A 15828-nucleotide genomic window follows, 5' to 3' on the forward strand; every position below is an offset into this window, starting at 1 on the left:
GAGGCAGGTCCCCCCTGAGTATCCTTTTCTCCAGACTGAGCCCCCTCAGCTCCTTGTGCTCCAGACCCTTCCCCAGCTCCATTCCCTCCCTTGGACATACTTCAGCCCCTCAATATCCTCCTTGCCATGAGGGGCCCAGAGCTAGACACAGCACTCGAGGGTTTCCTCAACAAACTCCAGTTTCCTCAGCAGTGAAAACTGGAAAACCAAGCAAAGCATCCCTCCAGCTCTTCACCTCCTAGACCAGGCTCAGGAACAACCCCAGCTCCTAAGGACACATGGGCAGAACACGGGATGCTCTGCCACAGGAATTTCCTTGCTGGGAGGAATCACTGCCACACTCCCACGTGTCAGGTTGGCTTTATTCTAGCATCACTTGTGCATTCCTACTCGTGATGGGAGGTTTGGGAACTCGGATACATGAGACAAATGAGAAGATTTTCTCTCCAAAGAAAACAGGAATAAAAATAAAGAGAAATCTACACCAGGCCCAACAGCAGCCCCTGGGGGACACAGCGACCTGGGCACAGCAAGGATGAGCCAAGGACAGAGCACAGGTATTGGCCTTTTGTCTGGAAAGCAGAAGGTGGGGAGAGGCAAATGCCCAAACCCAGCTGGGTGGTGACAGGGACAGTGCCCAGTGCCAGGGAAAGGACATTGGAGCATTCCCAGCAGCTGCCCACGCGCTCTCTCCTGTGGCCAGCGCAATGCTGGAAGCTTCCAAGACCACACCAGCTCTGCTCTGCTCACCCACACATTCTGGGTGTGCACAGACAAGGATACAGCCACCTGCACCATGCCCTGCAGGTCCCACTCGCACTGGAGGTCCACACCCCTCTCTGGCAGCCCCCCTTCCCATGGCATTCCTGGGGAGCAGTTCCCACTCTGGGGCTGGGCACACACACAGCCACAGGAGGCTCCATGGATGGCTGAACCCTGATGAAGTGGCAGGAAGAGCCTCCCCCTGACCCTTCTTCCCAAACAGCATGTATTTAAAACCCAGAAATCCTACTGGAGAGTCCTGGAAGCAATTTGGAGTGTGAAATCCTCAAGGCTGTTGACAGGAGAGACCGAGGTGGAGCCAGGTCACAGAGACCTCTGGAAGGAGAGGTGGCTATGGAGCTGGGAAGGAGGCAGGTGTTCCATGTGGTGGGCTGTGAGGGGCCCAGGCTGGACCCACATCCCACGGGGAGAGCCCTGGCGCAGTGCCAGCCCCTGGGTGCAGCACCAGTTCCGAGGGAGAGCGGCTGGAGCTGCCTCAGTCCAGCCCCAGGTCCGAGTCGGAGGACGAGCGCTCGTCGGCGATGTTGCGGATGGCGTTCTCCATGGGCGCCAGGTTGCCGCTCGGAGTGATGCCCATGGGCTGGATCACCTTCTCCCTGCAGCCAGGAGAGGGGACAGGTAAGGCAGAGCTGCAGCACAGCATGGGAACAAAGCAGGAATAAAGCAGCAAGGTGGGGCTTGTGGAAATGGCCTGGAACACAGCATAACTAAAGATCCCCTCTGAGAAATGGGGATGGTGCCAGCCCTAAGAATTCCAGCATGGCCTGGAAGCACAATCCTATTCTCTGGAACAGGCTCCTTTCTAGAGTTCTGTTCTGTGTGGTTCAGGATTCCCAGAGGGAAACTAACACTGGTGTCCATGTTCCTTTCCCTCCAACACAGGATGGACTTCCCTCCTTTACTCTTGAAAGTCTGAACTCAGCTGGGCTCCTGTGGGTCAGAGATAACTGGAAAAAGCACTCCAACAGGGAAAGAGGCTGGTGGCACTGGCTGCCATCTGTCCCTGCTGTCTGTCCCCAGAATGCTGCTTCCTCCTGAGCTGTATTGCCAGGACAGAGGCTGCTGTCCTTCCCAAGCACCTGGACAAACCTAGAGAGCACCAGGTGCTTGGGAACACCACAGACACAGCGAGGAATTCTGCAGTGTCCCATCATGCCAAAGCTGGAGGAGCTGGCAGTGCTTCCCTTGCATGCCATGGAGCCACACTGAGGGAAGAATTTCCCCACATATCCCCTGCCACTCCTGCTCCTAGATCCCTCCAGGCCTTGGGAACACAGCCAAAGGAAGGTTTGTCACAGATGTATCCCCTGACACACACATGTCCCAGTACCTGGACAACTTGTCAAACATGTTGACCAATTTCATGGCTTCATGCTCCTTCTGCTCCTCCGTCATCCCTTCCATGGGGTTGGGCAGCTTCTCCTCCACACGTCCTGTCACAGGGTTGATGCTGCACAGAGAGAGAGCAGTGAGGCCAGGGTTCAGGAGGGGACAGCAGGTGACAAAGGGCTGTTTAGAATCCTTCTAAGCCTCATGGAGCAGAGGAATGGCACAGCAGGACTGGCTGTCACCGCTGCTCGTGCCCTGAGCCCCAAGTGCCATCACAGTGCTACTGGGGATTCTAACCTACATCCTTAAAAACAGCTCCCTTTCCTCTACCATCCCCTCCTGCCAATGCCACAGTGCCACTGGAAATGAGGGACATGAGGGCAGGTGACATTTACTCCCTCTCCTCAAGGCAGGAGACAAAAGCTAATGGAGAAAATCCCAACAAACCCAACCTGCAGGGATGGAGAAAATCCCAACAAACCCAACCTGCAGGGACACTGAACAGATGTGTGGGGGATGCATAGGTGGGCACAGGCCTGGATCCCCCACCCTCAAGATACCACCCACTGCAGAGAAAAAGGAGGAAGAGAAGGGAAAAAGAGAGGGAAGGGAAAAAGAGGAACCAAGAACCAGCTGGGTGTAGCAACACTGAGCTCTGGAGAGGGGTAGGAAAAATGGGCATTTCCACCCATGCTACATGTGGATGAGCAGAACAGGGTGATGGCAGCAGGTGCATGAAGAGGGATAAAGCAGGAGGAAGGTGTGGGAGAAGTGGAGCCCTAGAGGAAGAGGGGATCTCTTTACTTGGGCTTTGCCTCTTTGTACTCCTCCGTGTCCGTGTCTTCATCCTCCGAGTACTCGCCCTCTTCCCGGCCGCCGGCCATGAGGCCCCGTGCCGCCAGCAGCCCCGCGGCGTTCCCGTAGCCCGTGTACTTCACAAACCGGGACACTGCCAGGACAAGGGACAGAGACCATCCTTCTGTGCTCCCACCAGCCCCACCAGCACAGTTTTGCCATGTCTCCAGGCCATGGAGGTGCTGGCAGGGAGCAAGGCCCATGTGTGGGAGCTGAACATGGGCCAGGCTGTGTGCAGGGGTGTCCTCCAGCACAGCCTGTCCCTCACCGCTGGCCTGAGGGACACCACCTCCTTCCCACAGAGCTGCTGGAGCTCTCCCCTTCTCCCCACTCAGCAGGGCTGTCCTAAGGGAAGGCAGCAGCCCTGCAGAGGGTCTCCATCTCAGGGTCTCCCTGTGGAAGCCCCAGGACTCACCGCTCTCCTTGCAGAGCACGAAGAGGAACTCGGCGGCGCAGTGCTTGACGTCGGTGTCGATGTGTGTCATGAGCCTCACCAGCTTGTTCCGCAGGGAGTTTCCCACCTCCGGCCGATTCCGCACGTCCCGCAGCGGCGGCAGCACCTGCACGGCCACAGCGAGGGTGACAGGTCACTGTGGTACCAAAGCCAGCCACAGCAGAGGTGTCTGGGGGTGGCCACAAGCAAGGCTCTGCTGGCCTCCCCTCAGGGCAGCACCTCTGAGCGCGGGGCTCAGCACAGCATACCCTGGCCTTCAGGAACTTCCTGGTCTGCCGGTGGACTCGGGCACTCTCCGTCAGCAGGTTCAGCACAGGGGTCAAGCTCTCCTTCAGCTTGTGGCCCTGCAGGAACATCCCCAAAAGGAGCAGCACGTCAGTCATGTTGAGCTCAGCTTGTCTGGCTCATGCTGGAGAACACGAGCACAGACCACCAGGGAGATGGATGGACAAGGAGCTTCCCAACATCTGCCACAGGCATTCAGTGCCTCCTTCCTCCCCACATCACTTGCTGTGGCACAGGCACTGACAGAAATATTTGGGCAGGGCATCCAGGGCAGAGAAGTGCAGTGGTAAAATCTGGAGGCCCTTTGGAACAACTCTAGAGGCTGAAAACTGTAGTCAGCTTAAAAATAACATGAACTCAGATTTCCAGAACTGCCCACGGGATCACTGCTGAATGAAACAGGGCTGATTTGTCAGTCACCAATTAATTATCAGCTAATCATCCACTGTTCCACCAATCTCACTGCCTGCAGCCCCCAAAGCAATAGCAGTCACCTTCCCAGTTCAGGGATGTTGGTTTAGTCCCACCAAGCACAGCTCTGCCAAAAGCTGTCCCTCCTACAAAGGGCTAACTTCAAACCAAGCTTGCTGCTCCCACCAGGCTCTTCCAGGCTGAGGGAAAGGTGCCTCAGACCCGTGGGCAGAAGCAGCCCCACCACTCACCCTGTCCAGGCGGCGCTCCAGGAAGTCCAGGAGGATGCTGACCGCATCCATGTTGACGCCCATGTACTCCAGAGAGCCCGGCCGCACTTTGGGAGTCAGGAGCACATCCAGACACTTCAGGGGCAAGTTGCCCAGCAGGTTGACTGTGTGGCTGCACATGTGAAAGAGAAGAGAACACACAGTGATGGAGCTTTGCTCACAGAAGTTCTTCAGCTCTGCAGAAATGAAGGCCCATCATTAACTTGCAGGAGTGTGAGGACACTGTGATCCAAGTTTTCCTGGAGCATCTCAAGCTCCTCACACCACTGAAAGAGGATAACTTAAGATGCTTTTTGGTAGCTAACTATATGCTGAGAGTCCAAAGTAACATCTGAGAACCCACAGATTTTGACACACAGCCAAGCAGGACCAATCTGGGTGGTCCAAGGTCTGTCTCTGGAGTCTCCTGTGTCACTCCTAATGCTGACGTTCCACACCAGCACCGCTTGGGATCCCTCCAGCTATGTATTCTTGGGGACGGGGTGGTGTCACCTGCTCCACGCTGAAACCCCTGCACCAATAATGCTTGGCAACATGACACAGCCAATTTCTCAGCACAGCTTAAGACTAATTAAGGCCATCTCATGGACGTTTAAAGCAGCTTCTTCTCTGGCCAGTTGCCCACTGAGGTGGATGTCACCATTGGGACAGCCTGACACAGAACATGGAACAAGATCTCAGGGGTCAGGAGGCCATGGCACTCCCACACAGCATTCTCAGGGCAGGAAAGGCTGTTTCTGAGTTCCAGTAGCATGAGGGATCCCCAGGCTAAACCCAAAAGCTGCTGGTCATCAGGGTCCCTCCCAATCACCCAGGGAGAGGCAGGATGTGCCTGGGGGAGCTGGGGAAGCTCCTCCCAACACAGACCTGTGGAACTCCTCGGTGCGGTCCTCGCCATCAGCAGAGATCATGAGGCAGTGGCGCAGGAGGGCACCCAAGTGCCTGTACAAAGCAGCATCTTCCTGGCCCCAGCATGGAGAGAGGAACACCTCAGTCAGCAAAGGGCATCTCACATGCAGCCCATTCCACCCCCAAGTGCCTGTACAAAGCAGCACCTTCCTGGCCCCAGCATGGAGAGAGGAACACCTCGGTCAGCAAAGGGCAGCCCACACACCCCAGAGCCTGCAGCCCATTCCCCCCTCCAGCAGCCTGATCATGGACTGCAGGGTGTTCCAGGGAAAGCAGACTCTCAATTCTCCATTTGGGAATGCTAAAAGCACAGGTAAAGTAAGGGATAACACTGCACTGGGGCAGTGCCCTAAGGACACCTGGAGTCCCTCACCACCCTGAGGGTGCACAAGGACCAGTCTGGGACATGAGAAACTGCAAGGGAGGAGAAAACCTGCAAAGCCAGAGCCCAGAGACACGTGAATACCATGGGCCCAAGGAGCTCACCTCATCCACCTCCCTCTTGCTGGAATCAAAGGTGATGTTGAAGAGCACTTTGAGGATCTCCATGGCTCGCTCCGTCTCCTGCCGAGGCAAAGGTGGGAGCAGTCCCTCCTCGGTGGCCACCTCGTAGGGGTCCAACCACTTGACCCCGAGGGTCAGCTCCAGGGTGTCTGTCATGAGGCCGATTCCCCGGAGCTCCTGGGCCAGCTGCTGCCGGATGTCCACCCTGAGGGCCGTCAGCAGGAACAGCAGGCGCAGGTCGAAGAACTTGATGTCGTGAGGAAGACTCCGCTCGTTGTAGAGCTTGATGCGCCGCGCCAGCCCCACCACCAGCCGCCCCTCGGCCGTCAGCTCCTGCGCCATGGCGCTGCTGAACACGATGTTGCACAGGCATTTCAGGGATTCCAGGATTACATCCAGGTCCGGCACCTCCCGGATGAGCTCCTCGGAGTAATCGATGCCGGCGTGCCTGGAGAGGGTCTTCAGGCCCTCCTTGGTGGTGAAGGGGTCAAGGCAGTGCTTGTCCCGAGACAGGATGCGGATGCTCTCCAGGCAGGTGACCTGGCAGGATGGCTGCAGTTCCCTCTCCAAGAACTTGATCAGCAGCTGGGCCATTTTCTGTGCAGTTGGAAACAAGCAATGCCTTGGATACTGACACTTCCAAGGGCTCCCTATGGCCCTGGCATGCTCTGCCCTGGACAACAGCAGTGTCACCTGGGCCTGCTCAGCTGTGCACTCAGGAAGTGCCTGGCTCTGGCATTGATCCTGACCAGTTTGGGCAAGGACAACCAGGAAAAGATGTCTTGCAGAGAGTGTTGGGTGCAAAGGGAGAGCACAAACAGGGCACTGTTGTAGCTCTGCCTTGCTGAGGATGGTTCAGGCTGACAGGGCCAACCTGCCCACTGCACAAGGGAGGGACACGGGACCCAAGGGATGTGAGGAGAGCACCTGATGCCTTGGGAAAAGAGGTGAAGAGACCCCAGGAGACTCAAATAAGCAGCATCTCCTTCATTTCAGTGCTGTCTGGAGACCTACTGGCCCAGATCTTCCATGGGTACAGACTGGCAGAGCCCCACTAACACAATTCACAGGAGCTGGAAAGCTCATGGGGAACAGCGAGTCATGGAGCAGCACAAGAACACAGGTAAGGCCTCACAGACAGAGGCAGCTCAGGCTGAACCACATGTGGCAGCACTTCACATCACACCAGTAACCCACACACACTGCTGGGGGAGCCCACCAGACTGCAAACACAACACAGCTCCGAGCATGGGTCTTTCTGTGGTGTTACAAGAATGAAAAAACTCAAAAAATGAGGTTTGTAACCTCATTGGTCACACTTCAAAATAATCAGAGAATCATTAAGCTTGGAATCATTAGTCATAATCATCCAGGTTGGAAAAGACCTCCAAGACCATCAAGTCCAACCTGTAACCAATCAGCACCTTCACAACCAAACCAGAGCATGGAAGCCATTCCCTGAATACCTCCAGAGATGGATGATGGCTACACCACCTCCCTGGGCAGCCTCTTCCAAAGCCTGACCACCCTTTCCATGAAGAAATTCCTCCTGATATCCCACCTGACTCTCCCCTGGTGAAATGAAAATACTAAGGGAAAAAATTAAGAAAAACTGAACTTCAGTCCTTAATGTGGGGCTCATGGTGTGCCCCAAACTCACAACCTGGGGAAGTGATGAAGTACAGCTGTTCCTCTTCTCCTTCCTCACAGGGAGACAAAGTTTCAGATACAGTCCCAGCAACCAAAGCCTCAGGCTGGCTCAGGGGAAAGGGATCTCAGGGTGTGTGCCTGAAGCTGAACCACCTAAACACCCAAGCACCAGGAAGTATTGGTGATGTTCATCTCATATTTCATGGCAGACACCCCAAAAGTGGGACACTGTGCCTGAAGCCACTGTGTGACTGTCCCAGCTCACCCAGCAGGTCAGTGCAAGGCAAAGAGCTCAGATCTCATCAAATCCAGTCACATGTTTCAGGCTGTGCCTGGAACTCTCCATGTGGCAGCAGCTGGCCCTGGCACAGCAAAAGGAGGTCCTGCTCTCCACCCAGGTCACCTGGCCTGCACTTGCTGTGCTCACAGGCATTGGCACCATCCACCAGTGAACTGACCAGAAAACTGAGCCAGCTGGAAAACAACCCAGGGAAAACAGTAATTTTAATGGCAGAACAGGCAGGCTGAGGCCTGCCCTGTCACAAAGTGCTGCAGGAGCAGGAATGAGCAGGCAGAGTGTCCTTCCCTCCAAGTGCCAGATTACACCAGCTCAAAGGATTTGCTAATACACAGCTCCTGGCAAATCCCATTGCTGGCTCCCAGAGGAGCCCCTCACCCTCCCCCAGAGCCAGCACTGCTGTGATCCCTGCCCAGAGGCATCAGAGATCACATCCATGGCTGGGACTAAATGGATCATGGAACCATTGCTAGTGTCAGAAGGATGCTGACCTTTACCCAAAACAACCAACTACTGATGGAAAAAACCAGAGCCAGACACTCCAAGCACACAATTCCCTAACCAAGTTAATGGAAAACTCTCAGTTCCTCTCCTGTGGGAGCTGCTTGCCAAGCCCAGCTGGACATGAGCACAGAGCAGCAGATTTACACACTGACCAGAGGAGGAAAGCAAGCAGCATGTGCCTACCTTCCTCTCTTCCCGCTCCTCATCCTCAAAGATGAAGCACTGAGATTTCTGTGGGAAAAACAAAATCAATCAGAAAGAGGAATAGGTTAAAACTCCACAGGACCAGAGCAGAGCCATTCAGCTGGAAAGCAGCAGGTCCAAAACATGCTGCAACAGCAAACACACCATCTCCTGACAGTCCCCCTCACATCATGGGCATCACCCCTGGATGCACAGCACCAGTGCAATGCCACAGGCCAGCTGACAGATGGATTTAGTTTAAATACTGCAGCAGCACAGTGGGTATTCATCCCAATCCCAATATCCTGTAAGAGCCGGTAATTCCCCCGCTCAGTGATACCACTGAGCTGTGCCTGCACGTCCTCCCCTTGATATTTATTGGTCCTTTTCCTGCCCCAAAGAAGTCCTGTCTCCTTGGTACATGGGAATGGATCCTTCTGGTTAGCAGGCTGTTCTTTAAACACAAGGGACTTGATGTCCAGACTCCATCCTGTCCCTATGCTAACAAACACTCCTGATCTCCATTCCTTGGGTTTCTCTTGCAATTTTGTTTGTTCTTCACTGCCAGTCTCCCTCCTGACCAAACCTGCTCCCATGGAACTGGAGACCACAGGTGCCTGGGGAGAAGCAGCACCTCCCAGTCATTGAGACAATCCTTGTTCATACCAAGAGAGCATTTGATGCCAGCTTGGAGAACAAAAACACTTAAATCCATAAAACACTGATTATGTGTGTGCAGTCACCAAGAGCCCAGGGTTGTGTCCAGCCTGGAAGCAGAGATGGACACAGTGCCTGGAGCAGCCCCAGGTGTGGGGGCAGGACAGGTGTACTCCAGCCAGGCTGTGTGTGAGCTGATCCATCCACACTGCCAGGACCTGATGGCTCAGTGCTGTTCCACAAGCAGGCTGCTGCTTCTTCCCCCAAGCACATCCTCTTTTCAGGCTGTAATCCCATTTGGGGATATTTTGGCCACACCTGGGGTTTTGCTTTAGCTGTAGTATATTCCCGGCAAGCAAAAACTGTGTGCACAACAGTGAATTAAAACAAATCCTCAGGAAAAGTGTACAGAACCATCAGCTTTGCAGCACAAGCAATGCCAGGCCGTGCCAGGTTTATCTGCAGTTTCATAATCCTCTTTGACTGCTCCATTTCCTCCAGATGGGCCAGCAAACCCTGTGCTTGCAGTTCCCTAGGCTTGATACCCCAGGAAGGACCCAGCTGGGGGAATCCAACAGGAAATATCTTGTTTTGGGGGCACACAGACACTATTTGCACCCCAAGGATGCTGGTGCTGCACCTGCTGCTGGTGCTGTTAATCCTCAGTGCTGTCCTTAACAGACACCTGCTCCTCCTTGGCCAATATCTCCTCATTCCAAATCTGACTGACAGGAATAGTTCCACACTCTCTCTTTCACACACACTCTTGCAAAATATTCCTCAGGTTTTCCCTCCTGGCTTCCACCTACTCCAGCCTGGTGCAGAGTGAGTCAGAGTGATCCACAGGGCCAGCCCCTCTCAGGGGAAACCTCTGAAGGAAATTTCCCTGACAACCAGAGTCTGTTTCAAACAGGATTTCAGAGAGCCATAGAATATCCTGAGCTGGAAGGAACCCACAGGATCCATGCAGTCCAGCTCCTGGCCCTGTGCAGACACCACAACAATCCCACCCTATACCTGAGAGCATTGTCCAAACCCTCCTGGAGCTCTGGCAGCCTTGGGGCTGTGCCCACTCCCTGGGGAGCCTGCTCAGTGCCTGACCACCCTCTGGGGGAAAGAAACTTTTCCTGATATCCAGCCTAAACCTCTCCAGCTGTTCCCTTGGGTCCTGTCACTGGTCAGAGAGAGAGACTGGAGCTGCCCCTCAGGAGGAAGCTGTAAACGGCTGAGGTCTCCCCTCAGTCTCCTCTCTCCAAGCAGAGATTTACCACCACAGATAATCTTTTCCTACTTTAAGGCTAGAAATGCTCCCATCTCTGCTTCCAGATCATTGGGGTTTGATATTCTACATTCATCATTTACTGCCTTAAGAGCTGCACCCATATGAGAGCCAGCAGTCACGTCCAACCATCTTTTGACTTGCAAATCCCAACATCCTTTCACCTGCAGCTCCTCCCTGGACTCTCTCAGCACCTCCAAAACTGCCTTAACAAAAAAGCTCCTCTTACTCAGTCCTCACCCTGACTCCTATTTCCTGGCCAGGCTTTCTTGGGATCTGGATAACAATTTTTTAGGAGTCCCTGAGCTGAGGGAAGCGCTGATGCTCACTCACCTCTTGGTTGTAGACCTGGAGCACCTTGAGAACCGTGTCCTGCTCCCCGTTTTCCAGTGTGGATACCACAGCCTGGAGCTCCATTATCCCAACAGTTCAGCTACAGCACAGCCCAGAGGAAGGGGAGCAAGGGGATTTCCAGGGTGATGAAAAAACAGCTCGGCACACAGACCTCTGAGAGGGAAGACAGAAAGGGGTGGAGAGAGCAAGGAGGGAAAAAATGCAACACAAAAAAATCCCCAAGCGATATTGCTCACACTGCTGCATCCATAAAAGTGGAGCAGATGGATAACCCGAGCAAAGCCAGCAGCCAGCTTCCTCTCTCTCCTGCTAATCCTCTTCTTCCTCGCTTTGCTTTTCAATGTTTAATATATGCCCTCCCAGGAAAGCACTCAGGGAAAACCTTCCCCCCACCAGCTGGGGATTAACGTGGAGCAGATAACAGCAGCTCCCTGAAATAGCTCCCTGCCTCCTCCTCCTCCCCGCCTGCCCTGATTTCTGCTGCCGCACAGGGGGGGAAAATAACAAATAAAGCCAGAAACACTCCCGTGGAGTGACAAGGGATGGAGCGGCGAGGCAGCCGGGCGGGAGAGCATCCTCCGGCCGCAGGCGGAGCTACCTTGGCAGGTGGTGGGAAGCAGAGCGCGGAGGGTTTGGTGGCAGGCTGGATGATGGCCGGTCCCTGCAGGCGCGGCCAAAAGGCGCGTCCGGAGCCCCCGGGAGAGGCTGTCCCTGCCCACACTGCCAGAGAGCAGATGCGCAGCTCCGCGGGATTATTTTGGATACAGCACCGGGTTAGCGGCTCACGGAGCCCACGGTGCTGGGACAGCCAGCAGATTTGGGCTCGGACATGTGTTCGGCTTCCGTGTTGCCAGGAGGATGGGCTGAGCTGGTCACACCAAGCTCAACAAACCGGGATCCCAGGGCCCCCAGGGCTTGGGAATCACACGGGCTGTCCTCTCCTGCCCACGCAGCCCCAGAGGGGCTTTTCGGGGGATCAAAAGAGGCAGATCCTGCATTTTGGAAGGCAGAAAGCCGTGGAGACAGAGGCTGGGCTGGCCCGGGGCAGGGACACAGCATCCCCATGTGCAGGGGCTGGGATGCAGGGGTTCCACCTCTGCTTTTGGGGGGATGACATGAACCAATGGACCATTGGGCATATCCCCATTTCCGTACTCCTACTGCTTCCTCACACTGCCACCTCCTTCCCCTATAATCGGGGTAAATCCCAAACCCCTTTTTAGTCCCCATAACCCTGTTTATGTCCCTAAACCCCTACCTTCCCCCCCAAACATCTATTTTCGTCTCACGCCCCTATTTTTGTCCACAAACCTTTCTTTTTATCCCAAGCCCCTATTTCCCCCCCAAACCTCTATTTTCCACCCCTAATTACTTCCCTAAAACTTGTTTTCGTCCCCAGCCCCTTATTCTTGTCCCCAAACCCCCATTTTCATCCCAAATCCCCCCGTTTTTTGTCCCCAAGCCGTTGTTTTCCCCGCCAGCCCCCCGTCCCTCCCCTGTGCCCGGCAGGGCGCTGGCCGTACCTGCGGCCCGGGATCCCTCGGGGGGCACTTCCAGCCCTTCCGCCCCGGCCCGGGCGAGCGGCCCGAGGGTCCCGGTGCCGGGGGGAAGGAGGAGGAGGAGAAGGAGGAAGAGCGGGCGGACATTTCGTGGCGGCTCCGCCCGGCGGGGCGGGACGGGCCGGGGCAGCCATGGCGGAGCGGGGCCGAGGTGAGGGGACAAGGGACAGCGACAGGGACAGGTCTGGGGGGCAGAAGAGGCTGGAGCGGGTCAGAGGGAGGAGGAACTCCCGATCCCACTGAACCCCACGGCGCCTCTTGCAGTGCCCCGATTTCTCCCCTATAGCCCGGGAATTACCCCCCCCCCCCCCCCTCCATAAACCCTAATTGCCTACCTGGGCCCCTTTTGGGGTCCTGGGCTGCCCCCCCAACCCCTAATTGCCGCCCGAAACCCTTAATTTCCCCCCTTGAACCCCTAAGTGCCCCTTTGAGCCCCCAGCTTCCCCCACAGCCCCTAATTGCCCCAGAACCCCTAATCCCCCCCCCCCCGGACCCCACCTGCCCCACAATGGGGGGCAATGCCGAGAGACCCCAACACGGCCGAGAGGGAAACGGCCCCGGATCTGCCGGGTTTCACCCAAATCTCACCCCTGGGTGTCACTGGCCACGGAACTCCACAGCTGCTGCTGAGCCATGGTGGCAATCCAGGGTGCAAGTCTGGTTCTCGCCCTGGCGCGTTTGGGGGAAGTCTGTGGTGTTTTGGTCACATTTTCAGAGGGTTCCACAGTGCAAACCACACGAGGAGGGGCTGTGACAGGAACAGAGCTGTGCTGTGGCAGGGCAGGGATGATGTGGGCTCATTGTTCCTCTCTCCAGGGCAGAGTCCGAGCGCCATGGAGGACCTGCTGGACGTGGAGAACAAGCGGATGGCCGACAGCCTGGCCAGCAAGGTCACCAGGCTGAAGTCGGTGAGTGCCGAGGTCACAGCGGGTGTTGAGCTGAAGGACAGGCTCTGATTACCTGGGAGTCCTGCAGGGGATCACCAAACCATGGAAAGGTTTGGGTTGGAAAGGACCTTAAGGCTCATCCAGTCTCACCCCTTCCCATGGGCAGGGGCACCTTCCACTAGACCAGGTTGCTCCAAGCCCTGTCCAGCCTGAGCACAGGGGTGTTGCTAAGCTCACTCCTCAGGGAAATATTCATGAAAAAAAGGCAGGTAGAATAATTTTGGAAAATACCTGTGTCTCTGTGTAGCTGTTCTTAAAGCTGGTTTGCTCCTATTAACATCAAACACTTTGATTTAGAGCTTTGAGCTCTATATTATTATTAAAAGTTTAGTACAAACCACGAAAGAACACAATGACTCACTGTGTAAAAGGGCAGGTTGAATTCCTGCCATTGTGTCCCAGGGTTTAAACTCCCCTCTCTAGCTGGCAGATTTAGACAGGCAGGCTTTATTTTCAGAACTGGAAAACTTCACCTGCCTGGCAGGGAAATTCCATTTTCCTTGTTCCTGCACCAGACAAGCCCCTGCATGTCTGTTGGAACTGGGAAAGCAGCACCTTGTTTAAATAATTCACATTTCAGATTTTAAAGGTTCTCTGGACATTAAAAGCTCACTAATGCCCATTTCCTGCCTTGCCCTGCAGCTGGCTCTGGATATTGACAAGGATGCTGAGGAACAGAACCGCTATCTGGATGGCATGGTAAGGACCTGGGAGACAGGACAGACAGACGGGGCTTTCTGTGCAAATCAGGGAACTGGGATGAGAGGTGGGATGGCAAAAACACTGAAGGGAGAAGCCCTAAATCAGCACTGGGATTGTTGGGGTGTCCCGTGTAGGGCTTGGAGCTGGACTGGCTCATCCCTGTGAATCCCTCGGGACTCGGGATGTTCCCTTGGGAAACTTAGGAAGTTCCATGATTCTGCAAGGCCTCCAAGGTGTCCTTTCCCACCAGGACTCGGATTTCCTGAGCGTGACCGGGCTGCTGACGGGCAGCGTGAAGCGCTTCTCGGGCATGGCGCGCTCCGGCCGCGACAACCGCCGGCTGCTCCTGGCCGTGTCCGTGGCCCTCATCCTCATCTTCTTCATCCTCTACTACCTGGTGTCCCGGGCAGGGACCTGAGCCCAGCCTGGGAGGTGGCACAGGCTGGACCCCACCATCCACAGACCTGCCCACACGTTTTCCAGAGGAGCCTCCAGCCACACCTCCACCTTCCCAGTGATTTTCCTCCCTCGCCGCTCTGGCTGGGCCCAGACTGCTCTTCCAAAACAAGTTTGGCTCCAAAGGGATCTTCGTGTCTAATGGGATTTTGGGGTCATGGCTCTGGCTATGACCTCCTGCCTTGTCCACATCCTGTGGGCTGTTCCTAAGGGCCACTTCCACGTCACTTCCTTCAATGAAAACCAGGAACTAACAAATCCAATGACTTGTGGATACTCCATCCATAACCCAGCTGAGCTCTGCGAGCTGTACGATTTAGGATGCTGACTTATGGGATTTGGGAGTACCAGTGTGTGACTGACATTCCATGTGGCCACTCTCCATTTCCCTGGGCTGAAAGGAAACCTGTGCTGTTGCAGGGAAGAGATGCAGGGGAGCAGAACTTTCATTAAATCCTGGCTTGGTTTTCTTCATCATCCTTGTGGGCAAACTGGGCTGGACCCTGTGGGAAGGGAGGGCCACAGTCCATAACCACACGGATTTGCACTTGTGTGGAACCTTCCAGAACCTTCCCACACATGTGCAAATTTAGTTGCTAAATCAGGGTAAAGAAATCCGGTGGCAGAAGGTCCAGTTAATTGTGGTTACTGTGCCACCCTGGTTTTAGAGCACTTTGTGGAGATGTAGTGCCAATAAAACGGAGGTTGAGGTGAGGTGGAATTCCCCTCTCAGTGCTGTCAGGAGTGAAGGGAAATCAAGGAGGGATTTGCTGATTTGTTTATGCATTTACAAGGTACAAAAGGAACCCCTACCTTGCTTATTTCCTTCTCTCTTCCTGTAACAGGAAGGGCTCAGCCATTCCTCCTCCTCTGATTTAGACTCTCCAGCAAACCCTCTTCATGGATGGATGGCTGAGTGTTCCTTTGCTTTTTCCCTGTTCCCTTGGGCTGACTTGGGTCCACAGCTATGAAGGGAATGTTGTCCCACGTACCAAACTGCTCACAAAACACACCCTGGATTAGGTGTGCTCTTTTCCATGTTTGGGAAAAAATGTGCAGGAAAGGCAAGGAGCAAGGAGGCACCAGGAACTTCCTCTGGCTCTTCCTGCTTTCCTGGTGCAACGTGGCAGCTCTGGGCTCTTCCTTTGGGAAGAATCGATGGCCTGTGGTTCCTGGAGCAGGTGACTCCGGATGAAAGGACCCTGGAGCAGCCCGGCCCTCACTCTGGCGGGGTTTCTTTTGCCTTTTCTGCTGTAAATAAAGCTGATTTTAGACCTTTTAGCCCAGATGTTTGTTCCTTGTGCAAGGTGCAATGTCAGTCACCTGGTAGTACCTGTGGCCTCACAGCCCAATTCCAGCGTCACCGGGAGCCACCCCGGGGCTGGAGGGGGACCCTCGGGTGGGGTGGGGGACTCACAG

The 15828-nt window shown here is 55.1% G+C and overlaps 2 protein-coding genes across 5 annotated transcripts; one reads left to right on the top strand and one right to left on the bottom strand.

Moving 5' to 3' along the window:
- Window positions 1-344: 344 nt before the first annotated feature.
- Window positions 345-12987, bottom strand: RIC8A (RIC8 guanine nucleotide exchange factor A). 4 transcript variants are annotated; one of them, XM_063158356.1, is made up of 11 exons: window positions 12893-12987; window positions 10725-10898; window positions 8456-8503; window positions 5803-6417; window positions 5275-5369; window positions 4369-4519; window positions 3670-3765; window positions 3383-3527; window positions 2917-3061; window positions 2114-2233; window positions 345-1379 (listed from the first exon to the last, which is right to left on the bottom strand). In XM_063158356.1, exons 2-11 carry the CDS (start codon window positions 10806-10808, stop codon window positions 1259-1261), a joined length of 1620 nt encoding a protein of 539 aa, XP_063014426.1. In that variant the 5' UTR covers window positions 10809-10898; window positions 12893-12987; the 3' UTR covers window positions 345-1258. The 4 variants fall into 4 exon arrangements, with proteins under 4 accessions (XP_063014426.1, XP_063014425.1, XP_063014428.1 ...); XM_063158355.1 differs by lacking the exon at window positions 12893-12987 and adding an exon at window positions 12269-12381; XM_063158358.1 differs by lacking the exon at window positions 12893-12987 and adding an exon at window positions 11344-11994.
- On the top strand, window positions 12375-14512 carry BET1L (Bet1 golgi vesicular membrane trafficking protein like). Its single transcript, XM_063158361.1, has 4 exons — window positions 12375-12455; window positions 13121-13212; window positions 13894-13950; window positions 14204-14512. The coding sequence occupies exons 1-4, from the start codon at window positions 12437-12439 to the stop codon at window positions 14369-14371; spliced, it is 336 nt and encodes a 111-aa protein (XP_063014431.1). The 5' UTR covers window positions 12375-12436; the 3' UTR covers window positions 14372-14512.
- Window positions 14513-15828: the final 1316 nt, after the last annotated feature.

The sequence above is a fragment of the Melospiza melodia genome, chromosome 6 (assembly GCF_035770615.1).
Source record: "Melospiza melodia melodia isolate bMelMel2 chromosome 6, bMelMel2.pri, whole genome shotgun sequence".
NCBI lineage: Eukaryota > Metazoa > Chordata > Aves > Passeriformes > Passerellidae > Melospiza > Melospiza melodia.

Coding starts and splice junctions, on each gene's coding strand:
- RIC8A (XM_063158356.1), bottom strand. CDS start 10,808: ATGGAGCTCCAGGCTGTGGTATCCACACTGGAAAACGGGGAGCAGGAC. Junction 8,504..10,724: donor TCCAGGTCTACAACCAAGAG/GTGAGTGAGCAT, acceptor TTTTTCCCACAG/AAATCTCAGTGCTTCATCTT. Junction 1,380..2,113: donor ATGTTTGACAAGTTGTCCAG/GTACTGGGACAT, acceptor TCCTGGCTGCAG/GGAGAAGGTGATCCAGCCCA.
- BET1L (XM_063158361.1), top strand. Junction 13,213..13,893: donor AGGTCACCAGGCTGAAGTCG/GTGAGTGCCGAG, acceptor CTTGCCCTGCAG/CTGGCTCTGGATATTGACAA. Junction 13,951..14,203: donor ACCGCTATCTGGATGGCATG/GTAAGGACCTGG, acceptor CTTTCCCACCAG/GACTCGGATTTCCTGAGCGT.